The following is a 16,655-nucleotide window of genomic DNA, read 5'->3' on the forward strand; positions in this document are numbered from 1 at the left end:
TTAATACATCTGTGAATTCATGATGCCCTCAATGAAGGGCAATTCCCCGACACCTGCAGCACTCATACAACCCCACAGAAGAACACTGTCAACGCCATGCTTTACTGTGGGTACCATGCTTTACTGTGGGTACCATGCTTTACTGTGGGTACCATGCTTTACTGTGGGTACCATGCTTTACTGTGGGTACCATGCTTTACTGTGGGTACCATGCTTTACTGTGGATACCATGCTTTACTGTGAATACCATGCTTTACTGTGGATACCATGCTTTACTGTGGATACCATGCTTTACTGTGGATACCATGCTTTACTGTGGATACCATGCTTTACTGTGGGTACCATGCTTTACTGTGGATACCATGCTTTACTGTGGGTACCATGCTTTACTGTGAATACCATGCTTTACTGGGGATACCATGCTTTACTGTGGGTACCATGCAGTTTTCATTGTCCTCTTCCCCCTTCCGACGCCATTCAGTTTGGATGCCATCAGTTCCAATAAGATTGACCTTTGTCTCACCTGATCAAAGTATGGAGTCCCAATATTATATATATAATATATACTTATATTCTCCTGCAGGCTGGTATATGTAACATTTGTCAACATGAGCCCTGGCAAATGCTGAACAGGCTTTTTTGTGCATGGGCTTTAGCAGTGGCTTCCTTTGTGGACGACACCCTTGCATGCTACTGCTGTGCAGAATACGTCGTATCGTATCCCAGTTTGGTTTTCTACAGCTTTAGCTAACTGTGATGAACTTGCATGGCGATTTTCCTCAACTCTCCTTAGGACAAAACGCTCATCTGGAGGTGTTAGCTTCCATGGACGGCTTGGACATCTCAGAATGCTTGCCTCAAGCCCATTCTTTTTTGAATTTTTGAATGACTTTTTCTATTGTATTCCGACTGATTAGCAATGCTTTACTAATTGTCTTGTAGCCCTGACCTTTTTTGTGTAAAGAAATTAATTTCTTTCTCAAGACATTTCTCTTCCATGTGGTGCAGGGAATTGTCAGCATTGACTTGGGGGAGATTGTATTGGTTAAATACCACACTTAATTGTCAGTTATCTTGCAGCAACCTGTGTGATGATTGGTTAGACTCATCTGTTGGTGAATTCCAGTTAAATAGCATTTTACCAAGTTTCATTCCTGAAAGCTTCATTGGGGTGAACTCATTTTTGCACCATAGTCTGAAATCACTTTGTTCAAAAACGTTCAGTGTTGTTTCTTTGTACTGACAAATCTCATTAACAACCAATCAAAAAGAGTTGCTGCAATTTTTTATTGTATAGGATCCCATAGAAAGTATTAATTCTGAAGAGAGACATGATTTTCTGGGACATCTGTTGGGGTGTACTCATTTATGCTGAGTACTGTATATTAAGTGGCTTATAGAGTCATCATTTTTATTCTTGAAACAGTTAAGGGCAGTTAAGCTGTTTCCGCTCTATGCAGTGGCTGGTCTGATCTTCATGGTCATGGTTTTCAGGGAGTATGTAAAGCCTTTCCATGTTCTCCAGTTGATGCCAACACCATAGGCTGACTCTCCCCATGCATAAATCCCATTGGGGTTGGTCCAGTGACAGTTGTTGTACCAAAATCCACCGTAGTAAATCTTGCCACAGTTGCCTTCATTCAAGTCCTGGTCTTTATCCAATGTGGTAAACTTCTGGCCACTGTGATGAGTCAGAGAATCTCCTGAGGACAGCAACAGAGAAGATGAAATAGCACAAGGACTGACTGAACGGTGGGATTGCAAAGAAGACCAGGAGCCTGTCTAATGGGAAATGTAAATATCTATCAAATTAATATTCATATTTTTATATTATTTTGTAGTGTGATCGTATATCTTTGTGTCTACCCAAAGTCATTTCTGATCAATAATAAATGTGAAAATCATTCCACAATTGCTGCTGCAGATACCAAGAGTCCATCTGACGATAATCTAGTGGCCCAACAAGAGACCATCTGACGATAATCTAGTAGCCCACCAAGAGACCATCTGACGATAATCTAATGGCCCACCAAGAGACCATCTGACGATAATCTAGTGGCCCACCAAGAGACCATCTGACAATAATCTAGTGGCCCATCTATGTTGCAGTGAACCTTTGGTAAACTAATGAAGATAAGCAACACAAGGACAAATATTCTGGTTAACCTGAACTCCAGATATTGACCGAATTTATTGGACAATTTCTATTTACATTTAACTTTTAATTGTGGCACTTCATTCTTGGACATCCGTCTTGGACTATTTTAATAATGTTTTTTTGGGGGGACACTCACCTGCTCCTCCATCTGTGAAGGAGCCCAGTGTTAGTGGGTATCCTTCAGACTCTGGTGCTACAGAGAAGGAGGAGTACTGGGCAAAGACCTTCCTCCCCTCAAAGTCTTCCATGTCCACTCTCAGCTCATACTTCCTAGCCTTAGTCAAGAGATGCATCGTCTCCAGTCCTGAAAATAATAATAATACAGCACTCTAACAAAGTGCAAATGAAAATAAATTCTGCATGGAACATTTTGGGATGTTATGATAAAATTAAAGAAACCTGTAACAAAAAAGTTCTGAAGGCAAAGAAGCTAGGGGTTTTTAGAGCAAAAATAGCTCCCCTTTCATTTATTATTTCCGGTAACTCTTTATGACCAGGCGGAGATCAAATGTGTATTTTATAACACTGTTGCAGAGGTCAGACTGGCAAATAACTCTGTTCATGCAAACATGTGCTGTTGTAAACAAGCGACTCACATGAAGAAACATTTTGCTAAACAACTAGCCGCTAGCTTTTTGTCAATAAACCATGATTCCAGGGCCGAGTTGAATCCTTTTAATATCAGAACAACCAATCAACAATGTATCAGGCGTTGTTGTCATGGCCACATGAGGGGGATTTGGAAAAGCTTGAACCCATGGTATCAAAAAAGTCATTTCTTACCCAGCCAGTACTCTCCGGCTGCGCTCCCAAATCCCCTTTTGTACTCCTCCCACTTCCTGTGGAAATTCACAGATCCATCCCGTCGCCTCTGTATCACCTGTTTCAGAGAGCCGAGATGTGATTGGCCGGATATAATAATAAATGAGCTCTTACGTGTTAAAATAATTAGAGCGATGGAAAACATTCACACAGCACTGTTTCTAGGTCTGGTGGATGGTTTTTGGTTGGGAACAAATTGACTAGGATGGTAAAAACAAAAGTAAATAGTTGTGTGTATTTAAAGATTCAAACGTTAGATACGGACCGTCCACTTTCCTTGATATTCCCCATTATCCATGGACATGTCACAGAAGACCTGGACAGGTGAGGTGGGTCCAGCAGGGTAGATGGTGTAGACCCCATTCTGTCCATGACCTGATGCGTAGACCTGACTGCAGTCCACTGGATCCAGGGAGCACTGCACCATCACAGGGATCAGCAGAGGCAGCAGCAATCTGAACTGTATCACAGCATTCGGTAGATAACAGGGTTACAACTACTGTTAGTCTTTTTCAACTCAGGAAGTATTTTAGAATTTGAATGAGTAAATTTTAATCCAGTTCAAAGGAAAATAAATTCTACTTTGTGAGGGATGCTCTCATAATCATTCTCTGTTGTTTGATGGCCATTTGTTGACCTCTTTTTAATGCATTACGAAGTATTTGTATGGAAGATATATCTATGTTCACTTAATTAAATGTCATTAAATAGTCCCTTAATTGAAATTCAAATGTAAATCATGTAATCAATAACATGTTCAATCTTAACTTCAAATTCAATTCAAATTCAATTGTTTGAAAATGTTGAGATGCAGATACTGTATATATATTCACATATTGCACCTCTGAATCCACTTTTTTATATTTATAATAGCATGCCTTAATATTTACCGTCATTGTTGAGATTTGTCTTTGCCTTTGAAAGAAACGTCTGAAAAGGTTAAAAACCTGAATGTTAAAACATTTACAACAAAACTCTTCAGGTCAGAAACTATAAATGTTTTAATGGTTGATTTAAACAACTAGTATCCAAAACAGATTGTGAACTGGAATTTCATTTTTTTGTGTTTCCCTTTCATCCTGGTAGTCTGATGGTGTCTAGTCCTGGTATAGCAGGCTTGCCGTGCCAGTGAGATCCAATGCCCTCTGTAATGTCAGGTCCTGGTATAGCAGGCTTGCCGTGCCAGTGAGATTCAATGCCCTCTATAATGTCAGGTCCTGGTATAGCAGGCTTGCCGTGCCAGTGAGATCCAATGCCCTCTGTAATGTCAGGTCCTGGTATGGGAGGCTTGCTGTGCCTGTGAGGTCCAACGCCCTCCATCAACATTATATATCACAGTGTCTTCCATTCTCCCTTGTCCTGTCGCATCAACCATTACAGATGGCAATAAGCTTGTCTGCCCAAAGTAAGTTTTGCAAAATCTTTTACCATTTGATAACAAAACATAAACCTGGTATGAGGTAAGCTGGAAACAGGCTGTACAATGCCAACACAAAATGATGATGTTGACTTTAGAAACACCGCTAGGTAATGTGACTGCTGCTATCAATCGCCTTGTCTTATCTTATTTACTATTGTTGGTCAAAGAGCAGCATTGTCAAGGCTGTGTAGTTATTGGGATTAAAGCTTGGACTTTGGTGGTTTTTCTGATTAGGTATGTCTAATCAAAGGACACCGAGAAAATTCCATAATGGGCTGCCGTGATGTGCAATTACAGGTAATTATCTTGCTCAGGTACAGAAATACAGATTATTTTAATCGTTTCTCCTTGCCTGTCCGGAAATTAATCAAACAACTGTTTGGCTGCTGGTTAGCTGCTCTAACAGTGAAAGCACATGATTGTGTATGATTGTGTAGGTATTGGGAAGGAGAGTTCTCTTCTAACCTGAATAACTGTTCAGTCCAATGCCACACAATTTGCCGGTTCATGATTGTTGTAAAATTTTGTTTGTTTAGATTGAACTGTTTAGAAAATGTTTTATCCAGTACCAGGCAGTTTAACTCCCTGTCTTGGGTCCAATAAACTCAGTTTCAAGTGATTTGATACCAAGGAATTAATAAATGCTACATTTAGCTAGACGTTACAATGCTGTGTTAAAACAAGTTGACATTAAATAAAGTGTGGATTCTCAAATTTCTTTTTTCCTAATCATGCATAACACCAAATAATATACACTAACTGTAAATTGCTCTGGAGAAAATTCTGCTAAATTAATACTATGTAAATGTAAAATACAGCGTGATACACAAAATTATAGTTTCAATGATTTGTGGTGGTTATATTCATTAAAGATTCCATCAGGTAGTAGTACAGACTAGTTAATATGTTTTCAAGCAGGGGCTCACCTGTATGACTCCCTGAATTGTCAGTGTCTCCAGCAGTAAGTCCCACAAAGAGAAACTGCTCTTTCATAAATATTACCGGAGCCTGATTGCAACAACAGCATTGAGCAATACTCAATACATTCTGGTCCACACCTCAGAGAACCAGAACATGTTGCTTATCACAGTCCAAGGTCCAGTAAGTCATCAAAACAAAAACCATTGCATAAAGGTGGTTTTGGGATGATTATCTGCACATCATTTACAGATGTCTGTCCCACAGATGTAAATGCAGATGATATTTTGATCACTGTTCCTTATTTTCTCTGCTTCTGATTAAAAAGATAGCATGGTATAAGTGAATACATTTCAGATTCAATAGTCTCAAATTATTTCTTGTGGCATTTTATAGGCCTCAGTAACAGTAAAAATTTTACTGGTCAGCAAAGTGTTAAACGACCATTTTGAGTTCCACGCTGGGGTCTGGCTTCAGAGCCGGCCAAGTTTCTACCTCATCAACAGTAAAGTTCTGAACGACATATCTGCTTTACACAAAAAACAGTATTGTGTGTGTGTGTGTGTTTTTATTCATTTGGTTTTCTTGATTCTGTCAACCACAACACCCCTTACACATTGCAAGCTAGGGTTCTGTCAATGAGTTGAAAACTATTTGTTATCTAAAATGTGTCAACTGAAAAGCTCTAGACATCTGGCTTTATCTATGAGAGTTACTCAGTGTTTGAATTTTGGGCTCCCCCTATTCTCTGCTTGTTTGAATAATGTTGCGTTAGGTGCTGGTGTTTCCTGCACCCACCTTTATGCCCACAACCTTTGACTTCCACCTACTCCTCAATACCAATATAACTAAAGGTCTTTTCAATCACAACACACCTCCACCCACCTGTTACCAGTGTCTCCTTCATCCAGCATCATGGTACTTACAACTTACTGAGTAATGCACAAGACTAAGAACTCAAAAAAGTCTGAAAGATTATTCAAACTAAATTGTCACAAAATGTTTAATAATTCTACTGAACCACAGGTTCAACTGGTTATGTTGGAATACATATAATCTATATAAGGGACACGAGACATCAAGAAATTATAGTCATATCATAATATTTCATATAATACAAAATAATTCTGATAAGTACACAAAGAGTTTGCTTATCTTCAAAACAAAACGTATCATTGCAAGGCATCCTAACCACTCTGTTTACACTGGTCGTTCTGATCAACCGGCGGAAGACGTGGCTTGAAATCCGGAACTTTCTGAGTTTCTGAGTGGACCTCAAGGACCTCTGCCTCTCCAATTCTCTCTGGAAGAAAGAAGAATAGCTTAGTAAGAAGATGTCAAGAGAAGATATTTGGGTAACAGACCTCACACAATCACCTCTCAGTGTCAACAACACATTTCTCAGCTTCCCTAGATCCAACAACTTAATTTTTTAAAATGTATATTATCCACTTACCCATTCATAGATTTTATGCTCTTGGATTTCAGTTTGTATTGCCTGTCATAACAACAAAACAAAACCTTGAAATGAGCATTACTATACCTGGAATGTCCTCCATTTGGACTCGGTGTCGGGGAAGAGACAAACTGTTAAAAGTAGGAAGCAAATAAACCCTTTATTCTGAAGTTGCAAAATCCTGCAATCTCATGGGGACAACGATGAGTACATGACACTGAAAAAACAATGATTTTCTGAACCACACCAACCGGGTATGAAGTCGTTGTTTCTGTCTTGGTTCTGCCTGGCTGCCGGTGCCAAGTGCTTGGACTGACTGAGAGGTGTGTGAATGGCGTCTGGGAATGCCGATATCATCCAGCCACTTCTCCTGCAGGCTGGGGAAGGTGCTATCCTCCACTGCCTGTTCAATCAACCCCATCACCAGGTCCTTCTCTGTGGAGATAAATGGAAGTTCACATTTTCGCTGTCTTTCTCTGAATCTGTCTCCCTTTCGTCTTCATGTGAATGTTTCTTACACACTCACAAACACACAGTGTCTTTCTGTCTAGAATGAAACATGTTATTTCAGCCTGTGTGAAGTGTGTTTTATACCCCGCTGGCCTGCAAGCAGAAGCCAATGCTGGACTACTGACAAGGAGTCAGTCTGGAGGATTTGACACAGCAGCTCCAGAACCTGTCCGGTTTAACGGAGAGAGAATGCAGATAAACCAACATACTTTAGTTACCAATATTTTTCCTCTCTTTCAGAACAGCAGCAGTGTACCACAGAAAATAACAGGAATAATGTCATTTTACATGGAGATTCTTCTTGTACAGATAACCTGAGACTGAGTACCATAAGTTCCTGGTCATGGAGAACTGGGCCAATGGGAAGGCGATGTTTCTGGGGCTGTTGGTGACGTTGGTAAAGTGTGGTGGAAGGGGGGATGACCCGCCCCGTCTGGGCTGAATACTGGGTCTTCCTCCGAACCAGACCCGGACCATCCTGTCCACACACACACACACAAATATCACATACACACACATATATCACACACACACATACACACACATATCACACACACACACACATATCACACACACACACACATATCACACACACATAACACAAACACGCATATCACATACAAACATATCACACACAAACATATCACACACACACCCACACACATATCACATACACACACATACACCAGTATCACACACACACACACACACATATCACACACACATATCACACACACACACACACACATAGCACACACACATTTCACACACACATTTCAGACGAGCGCACACACATCACGCCCACACACATCACGCCCACACACATATCACACACACACACCACACACACACACACACATATCACACACACGTATCACACACATATCACACACATCACAAACACATATCACACACACATATCACACACACCACACACACACATATCACACACACACACGTATCACACATATCACAAACACATATCACACACACGTATCACACATATCACAAACACATATCACACACAAACATATCACACACAAACATATCACACACACAAGAACACAAACACGCATTTCACACACAAACATATCACACACAAACATATCACACACACAAGAACACAAACACGCATATCACACACAAACATATCACACACACAAGAACAGACCTAATTTTCAGAATTGTTCACAAAATATTTTTAGCATAGGCTGAATAATTTTAAAACAAACAAGAGAGTTTTTCAAACAGACTCAATTAGTGTTGCATAAATCAGGGAACTTTCTACAAGTTTCCTGTTTTTCCAGAATTACTCAATGATGTCCTGCTTATTTCATCATAATTCTGGTAAGCCTCCAAACAAGAGTCTGAAATAAAATTGAATTTATTGAAAGCTCTTAGATTTTAGCAACCCTAAAACCCAATCTTTATTTAGGAAGTTCTCCGGTTTAAATAATGGATACAGTGTTATTGGTGAATATACATACATCTTTTTTGTCCTTTCTGGCTTGAGTAGAAATGCTAACTTTTGCAGCAAGGTCTTTCAGCTCCTCTTTCCACGCTTCTGATAACAAAACTGTGAGGAAATAAGGAATGAGATGTAGCAAAAACATGCTGCTGGTCGGTGCCAAAGCTTACTTTATATGAAACTATGAGGATAGAATATGCATTAGAATACATCTTTTATACTGCTACAACATATGTAAACAATTTGTTTTTATACAATAAAGTACATTAAGGCTGCAAAATTCCAGGAACTGTCCCAGCATGCCCAGGAACCTTCCCACAATGCCCAGTCCTTCCCATCTGGTTCCAAAAATAAGGGAACCCAATTCATCTCTGCTCATGTGTATAATACATCTTAAAATGCCTTGAAAAGTATTGTATTAATCAGCAAACCCCATCAACAATTTCTTAAAGTAATATAATATACAAATATGGTGCACAACCGCACAAACATTCAAGCAACGTCCGAGCGAGGGAACAGGACCAATGGGCCTCATTCACCAATGTCTTAATTCTACATTTGTTCTTGAGAAATGTCCTAAGAAAAGTCTGTGTCAGATTCATGATGTGTTCTTACATTTGTTCTTGAGAAATGTCCTAAGAAAAGTCTGTGTCAGATTCATGATGTGTTCTTACATTGCTTGAGCTGTTCGCACCACGTTCTTATAACGATGAAAACCATGTCCTTGTGAATTGAAAGCGTGTGCCAGTTGTTCCTAATTAGCATAGGTAAACACCCCCCCCAATCCTCATAAAAGGGCATGAGACTGCAGGGCCGTGTCCCCACACAGAAATCACACACAGAGGCTGAATCTCAAATCACACACTTGCATACTATATAATATGCGAGATCAGTACTGTATGTGAGAGGATTAGCATGTCCCAAACCACAGTAAACTGAAAATAGTATGCCAAAAGTTCCCGGATGGTCAACTATTTCTGGTAGATTTAGGAAGTATGCATCCATTCATGCTTTTTGGGGTAATTAAAACCACAACCCCTTGCCCAGTAAGAGGGGTTTCCACAATTCTTGTCTTTTCACTTGAAGAAAAATTCCGTTACAGTCACCTATATTGATAGTTATTGCATCAAAGAAAAACAAACATTGAGTCATTCAGTGAACGCTGTACCTGGAAAAGGCAGCACATCTGAGGGAGTAAAAAACAATGGTTCTGTCTCAAATCTGAGGCCCAAAAAATAGTATAATGAATAATGTAAATGATCATAAAAATCTTATGAATAAAAATAATGTAATCATAAAAAATCGTTGTAATTTCAATGCTATATTGTAAAACTGTACAAATGAAGAAAACACAATAACGAATTATTGTGCGCTGAAACGTGCCTAAGTACGCCCTTGAGTTTGCATAGACTCTGTCCTCACCTACGAAACAAAGCCCCAATAAGAAAACATCGGTGTACCTCAGAATCTGTGTATAAACTGCGTAAGTGGCTTTTAAGAAGGGATTTGGTGGATGAGACCCGATGTGTTTCCCCCACCTTTTCTGTATGCAGCGCTGTTCCTTCCTCCGCACAGACTGTGTCCGAATGGCATGGAGAACGGTGCTCCGGTAGTGGTTCTGAACACCTGGCTCTTGGTAAGCGGATGGGGGAATAGTGAGGTCATGTACCAGTCATCATTCACCATGCATACTGGACTCCCATTCAGGCCTGTTGAGTAAAAGGCGTTATTTGGCCGCATCCCCAAATCCCCATAATGCACCGCTTTTGGCTTTTTCCGAGTGAAATATGGTGTTTTTTTACCCGCTTTTTCTTCTGTCCCCAAATTCTTAAAACCCAGTTGTATCTACGGCCTTGGCTCATCTCAAACAAAACGCAACTGATCTGGGACTGTCGAAGATCGTAATTTCCTCAGTAAGTGGTTGTCATGAGTTAACCCTTATACTGGAGATAGGACCTTGAGTCTCTCACCCGGAATGTGGTTGACACGATGTGGGTGCGGGTTGTGTCGGGAGAAGAAGGAATGATGACTCAAAGCTCCAAAGCGGGCACTGCCCTTAGCGGCCATCTTGGAAATGTCAGCAGTTTGGGGAATCGTGGTGTCTTGAAGACGACTACCTGGGGTGTTGGGAACTGACATGACGCCTGGAAGAGACATTTCTCAGCATGTATTCAACAACATTTTTTTTGTTGCCATTTTTCAATATTCAAGATGGCAATTGAATGTACTCACATAGTAAGATCAAAAACAAGTGGACTTTGGAGTTTTTGTACCAACAGATGAGTGTAGGAAAATGTGTTGCAGATTGAGTACTTCAAAATAATTAATAGAAATGTTTAAATTATTACGTTGTGATTTTATAACATGCATAAATTATTGTTGTGTTAAGAGAATATGAAAAAGAACAAAATGCTGAAGTAAAAGAATTATTAAAAAATGTTAACCTACCTCAGACTCCACACTGCCTCTCCACAGCCATCAACTAATCACTAAGGGCCCAGTGTTTCCCATGTTGCTAGGAGACTTAGCTTGCAACATGAAAAAGAAAAGCATTTTTAACAATGGGTTCCGTAACTTACACTCAAAGCATACACTCATGAGTAAATCCATGTATGTTGAGGCAATAACAAAGGACACACAGACTACACTTAATGTACATAATGTACTGAACATAAAATCCAAAAATGTTGATTCCTCTCACCATCATCATAACAGTTTTTCTGAAAAAGGTTGTGTCTTTTCAGAGCAGTTACATAGTGAACATTTTGAATAACCTGACAAAAAGTGAATCATATTGAACAGTCCGCCATAGAGAAGTTGTTAGAGAGGTTCACCTTTAAAACCTGCAGCTGACATGATATGTACCAGAATCAATTGGGGTTCGCTAATATTTCGTGACTGAACAATTGTTTTTCAATTGTTTCAATCGACCCTCCTCATGTTACATCACCCCTCCACGCACTACCTCAACCTTCCTCGTGCTACCTCGACCCTCCACACACTACCTCAACCTTCCTCGTGCTACCTCGACCCTCCACGCACTACCTCAACCTTCCTCGTGCTACCTCGACCCTCCACACACTACCTCAACCTTCCTCGTGCTACCTCGACCCTCCACACACTACCTCAACCTTCCTCGTGCTACCTCGACCCTTCTCGCGCTACCTCAGCCCTCCTCGCGCTACCTCGACCCTCCTCATGCTACCTCAGCCCTCCATGTGCTACCTCGACCTTCCTCGTGCTACCTTGACCCTCCTCATGCTACCTCGACCCTCCTTGTGCTACCTTGACCCTCCTCACCTTCAATTATGTTGCTTACGTCAGCAATTTACTTATAAATGCATTCTGGGATTTTTGGCCACTACAGCTTAAAATGTCACACTACGTCATGTCTGCAGGTATGTACCCCATGTCATCAGAACCACTAACTTTCCTACTTCGATTGGTATGACAGACTGAAGTATGATTGTGATTCTACCTATAGATTGCACACATATAAATACCAGACTACAAGTCCAACTCAAAATGTTTAAGAAAATATTAGTTTAGCTAAAGTGGCGTACTGCCTCTTTAATAAATCAAACATCTTAATGTCATGGTAATGTTATTGTATCCTGACCAACAGTGCCCACTTCTGGTCACAAAATGTCCTGTAAGTGCAGTGTTACACTGATATTCCGCAGTCGTCCACTAGGCGGCACTGGCTGCATTGTTAATGAAAATCCCCAGTCCACCGCTCTGACAGCGTTGTGTGGACCACGCAGAATAAAGGTCTGAGAAGGGCATTATGTTTTCCAGCCGACTGATGGGGATTAGGTTGGGCTAATGATGTTTCCTAGCAAGAGGAGCTCGATGTGAGATGTTTTCCTGAGAGCATCATATCACAAGAAGTCTCCCTCTGAGCCGACCACCAAAACACACAGAGGATCAAACGCACAGACTATAGTCCCAAATGGAACCCTTTTCCCTATTTAGTGCGCAATTTTAAACAGGGAATATATTCCATTAAGCAAGGAAAAGTCTGTCATTTGGGAAGTAGCCCAGTTTGCCGGGTCATGAGAAGCCACATATCTCCCAAAGGAGACATTAAATAATCTCTCCAACAGAAAGACACAACGAATAATAGGGAGAGACAATGGTCTAACTCCCTATTATTATTTAGATTATGTTGATGATAATTATGTTTTATTTCAGCTGATAAAAAAATAATATTATTTAAGACTGCTGTCAGTGTCTTGTGACGTTTGTACATAAAGGATGACTGGAAACGTTATTCCGTCACTATGATTTTGTCAAAATATTTTCAGAATTTCTCTGGAGACAATAGGGAAAGTCTGACAGATCAGTAAACATTAAACAACCCTCGTATTGGTATTAGCATGTAATTAGGGTCTGTCTCGTAATTCTATTGCCTGTCTTTCATCCACAGAGTCAATGCACAGCTGTTTATGCACCTTTTTATTTGCGCAATAGCGTTCACTCACATTTTCATTTAATGAATTATCGTTTACCTACTTATTACCACGCTCCCAGCATTTCTCAGGCATTCGAAGTAAACTCGTAATGTTCACCTGCGCATGATCAATCTGCCTTGCGGTCAAGCACTGATTCGTCTGTCCAACCGAAAACTCCACTCGTGAGCATGCACGCTATACCCCGACCACATACCCAACCTCGGGTTAGAGGCAGCGGGCGCGGGCGGCAACAGTCGACCTCACGTGACAGACACAAACCCCAGTACTCTTGGATATGGTATCAAATGGTACGTACAATACTGTAGTGTGTGATATTGCAGTTAGTAGGCTAGCCACATACAGTAGTTAGCTAAATGCAGTAGCTCTGTTGAAGTGAATTAATTTAATAGATTAATAACCTGATTGACAATTTACACTAGGCCTTCCTTTTTAGTAGACTTGCATCAAATGCAATAACTGATACTATTTAAAAATGTAATACATTTTCAATTTGATGAATGATTTGTAGTATCAAAATAATCCAAATAAATTAATATTTTACCCACTTTTTTACCACTACATCACTGACGATACCATTATATCACGCGAGACTTATTTTCACATAAATGCTGCCTCTCTAATGAGAGTAAATAATGTGTTTAATTCATTTTTTTTTGAAGAGCACTCCTACAGAGGCTAATTCCTTAACACAGACTTCATCCATTCTAGATTACCATGGGATTAACAGAAATCCGGATTTCCTCCATACTAGATAATGACTTTGGGATTAACAGTAAACCATCTTTCCTCCATTCTAGGTAATTATTTTGGATTAGCATTAAACTAGACTTCATCCATTCTAGATTATGCCTTTGGATTAGCAGTAAACCAGGTTTTCTCCATTCTGGAAATGCTTTTGGGATTAACAGTAAACCGGACATCCTCCATTGGAGATAATGCCTTCGGGATTAACAGTTCATACTCCATTGTACATAACGGTTTGAGGTTCACACTCATTCTACTCATATTTATAAGGCTTGAGTCAATCCATATAGGACCAGGTATATATACAGATTATTATTAGATTAATTCAGTTATCCTTCATTACTGACATCTGTTGGGGAGTCTTCTTACGTGTGTGTGTTTCTGTGTTTGTGTCTGTGTGTATTTGTGTCTGAAGTCCTCACAATTATAGTAAAACAAGTATGTGTGTTCGAATGTGTGTTTGCACTCCTTAGTCATCAGCTATACTAGCCTTTGGTGGCAAGATACTGATTGAATATTCCACAGGGTAATTTATGCTGAACTAATTCTCCCCATGAATGGAAGGAAAGGCATTGAGGAAGAAAAGAGACAGACAGAGAAGAGAGAAAGTGAAAGAGAGACAGAGAGAGGGGAAAATGAAGAGAGACAAATAGAAAGAGAGGGGTAGAGATATAAAGAGATAAGGAGGCATAGACAGAGAGAGGAGAAAGAGACCGAAATATGCAGTGAAACAATAATTATCCCCCGGCTTGTCACTATAGTGTCATTCTGTGAAGTCCCTGTCAATTAAATATTGAACAACACAATCCATTTCAACTGAACCTTCCACAATCCATTTCAACTGAACTGTAGTGGAGGGTCAGTAGTGGCAGGTCAGTAGTGGCAGGTCAGTAGTATCAGGTCAGCAGTATCAGGTCAGCAGTATCGGTCAGTAGTGGCAGGTCAGCAATATCAGGTCAGTAGTATCAGGTCAGTAGTGGAAGGTCCACTCAAGAAGACTACTGACAGATCAGATGGAGAGATCTGTCAGTTAAGCACGAATGTCCCTAAACTGACTCAAATGCTAAAAAAGAACTATGTTTTAAGACGAGCTGATAGTAAATGGCAGTTTATTCTACAGTCTAGGGGCCACAACTGAAAAGGCTTTTGTTTTCATCTGAGACTGTGGAATGGCTAAAAGGAACTGGTTTCATGATCTAAGGGGCCTGGAAGAGTGATACAGCGTAAGGAGATCTGAAAAACGTTCTCTTGGTCACTGGGAAGAAATGCCATCGACAAGTTAAACCTGTGTCGCTGCTAGAGCCGACAGAGATTTTCACCAATTTTCCCCACTGGAGTCGGAGTCAAGGCCCGAGCCGTCTTCAGAGGGGAATGATCGGCAGCCATGTTCTACCAGTGGGCCGGAAAAACTGAAAACTTTAGTCATCTGCGATTCCATTACCGGCAGTATTAGACTAAAGAATCAGCCGGCGATCGTACACTGTTTACCGGGGGACAGAGCCACCAACGTAGCCGCAAATGTGGGGCTGGTGCTAGCGAAGTCTAAAACTGGCAAGTATAGAGAGTACAGAGATATTGTTATTCACTTTGGCACCAACGACGTTAGGATGAAACAGTCAGAGGTTACGAAGCAGAACATTGCATCAGCGTGTAAATTAGCTAGAAAGATGTGTCGGCATCGAGTGATTGTCTCTGGCCCCCTCCCAGCTAGGGGTGGTGACGAACTCTACAGCAGACTTGCGCAACTCAATAGCTGTCTGAAAACGTCACAAGAGGTAGAGTTTGTAGATAACTGGCCTTCTTTTTGGGACTCTCCCAGAAATAGGGCCATGCCTGATCTGCTGAAGAGCGACGGACTCCATCCTAGCTTGAGTGGTGCTCTTCTTTTATCTAGGAACATTGACAGGAGTCTCACTCCTATAGCCTCACCATGAGATAGGGTGCAAGTCAGGCTGCAGGCTGTTAGCCAGCCAGCCTGCTAGCGTAGTGGAGTCTGTTGATAGCATAGCCAGAGTAGTTAGTACAGTTTTACCTATTGCCACTGTGACTCGTTCCGGGCTGAGAATTGTTAAACAAGGAAGCAATCAACATGCCAGCCCCGAAGAAACCGATGCAGAGTTTAACCCGAATCCATCAACTACACCAGGATATGTTGGCACGGGAGTGGAAATTGGATGATGTTCGGATCAGTGGATACATCTTCAACCCAGAGCTACCGGAGGTGGCATTTTATGAATTACCCGAAGGCCAAACAGTTTAAGGCTGGTGTGAATGATCAAGTGGTTTTTAATGCCAGTTTATGAAACCCCTTTCAAAGTGATTTATTTGGTGCCAAAACCGGTAGATGTACTGTTTAAAGTTTATGAGGGGATGAAACAGTTGACTCTGTTAGATTTCCGGAAAATGTCAGCGGGTTAGATTGTGACTGCGGACTGTTCGACTGACGTAAGACCCTGAAGCCCCGCCTTAAGCTAACATAGTCCTCAACACAGCATAAAAACAGACATACCGCCTGTGACTATCAAGCAGTCGGAAGAATTTACGAAACAGAATACAACCAAATGGAGATTGAAGAATCCAAGGCTGAGGACTGGCAGTGTGAGGTCAGGGATGACAATGCTGAAGACTTCTACGGTACCTCGGACCCTGACAGTTCGATTCCACAGGCATACACAACAAGAAGC

At 40.9% G+C, this 16,655-nt stretch overlaps 2 protein-coding genes across 5 annotated transcripts; both read right to left on the minus strand.

Moving 5' to 3' along the window:
* Window positions 1-1,268: 1,268 nt before the first annotated feature.
* Window positions 1,269-5,361, minus strand: LOC105008119 (microfibrillar-associated protein 4). The gene is given in 6 exon segments (NM_001304226.1): window positions 1,269-1,703; window positions 2,295-2,462; window positions 2,942-3,038; window positions 3,246-3,440; window positions 3,871-3,910; window positions 5,327-5,361. Coding segments are annotated over 5 exon segments (717 nt in total). The 5' UTR covers window positions 3,877-3,910; window positions 5,327-5,361; the 3' UTR covers window positions 1,269-1,452.
* A 942-nt stretch (window positions 5,362-6,303) lies between these two features.
* On the minus strand, window positions 6,304-13,424 carry tbata (thymus, brain and testes associated). 4 transcript variants are annotated; one of them, XM_029120104.2, is made up of 10 exons: window positions 13,324-13,424; window positions 11,201-11,280; window positions 10,723-10,896; window positions 10,291-10,461; window positions 8,772-8,860; window positions 7,613-7,762; window positions 7,369-7,450; window positions 7,026-7,209; window positions 6,862-6,905; window positions 6,304-6,621 (listed from the first exon to the last, which is right to left on the minus strand). In XM_029120104.2, the coding sequence occupies exons 3-10, from the start codon at window positions 10,889-10,891 to the stop codon at window positions 6,506-6,508; spliced, it is 1,005 nt and encodes a 334-aa protein (XP_028975937.2). In that variant the 5' UTR covers window positions 10,892-10,896; window positions 11,201-11,280; window positions 13,324-13,424; the 3' UTR covers window positions 6,304-6,505. The 4 variants fall into 4 exon arrangements, with proteins under 4 accessions (XP_028975937.2, XP_028975938.2, XP_034148326.1 ...); XM_029120105.2 differs by having other exon boundaries at window positions 13,268-13,405; XM_034292435.1 differs by having other exon boundaries at window positions 13,264-13,405.
* Between the last annotated feature and the right edge of the window lie 3,231 nt (window positions 13,425-16,655).

Source organism: Esox lucius, chromosome 5 (genome assembly GCF_011004845.1).
Source record: "Esox lucius isolate fEsoLuc1 chromosome 5, fEsoLuc1.pri, whole genome shotgun sequence".
NCBI classification, from domain to species: Eukaryota; Metazoa; Chordata; class Actinopteri; order Esociformes; family Esocidae; genus Esox; species Esox lucius.

What these genes read in the sequence shown, in the direction of transcription:
- tbata (XM_029120104.2), bottom strand. Translation starts at nt 10,891, where the DNA reads ATGTCAGTTCCCAACACCCCAGGTAGTCGTCTTCAAGACACCACGATT. An exon ending in CAGCGCTGCATACAGAAAAG is followed by an intron (nt 8,861 to 10,290) that starts GTGGGGGAAACA and finishes ATTTCCTCACAG; the next exon opens with TTTTGTTATCAGAAGCGTGG. An exon ending in TCCATGACCAGGAACTTATG is followed by an intron (nt 7,451 to 7,612) that starts GTACTCAGTCTC and finishes TAAACCGGACAG; the next exon opens with GTTCTGGAGCTGCTGTGTCA.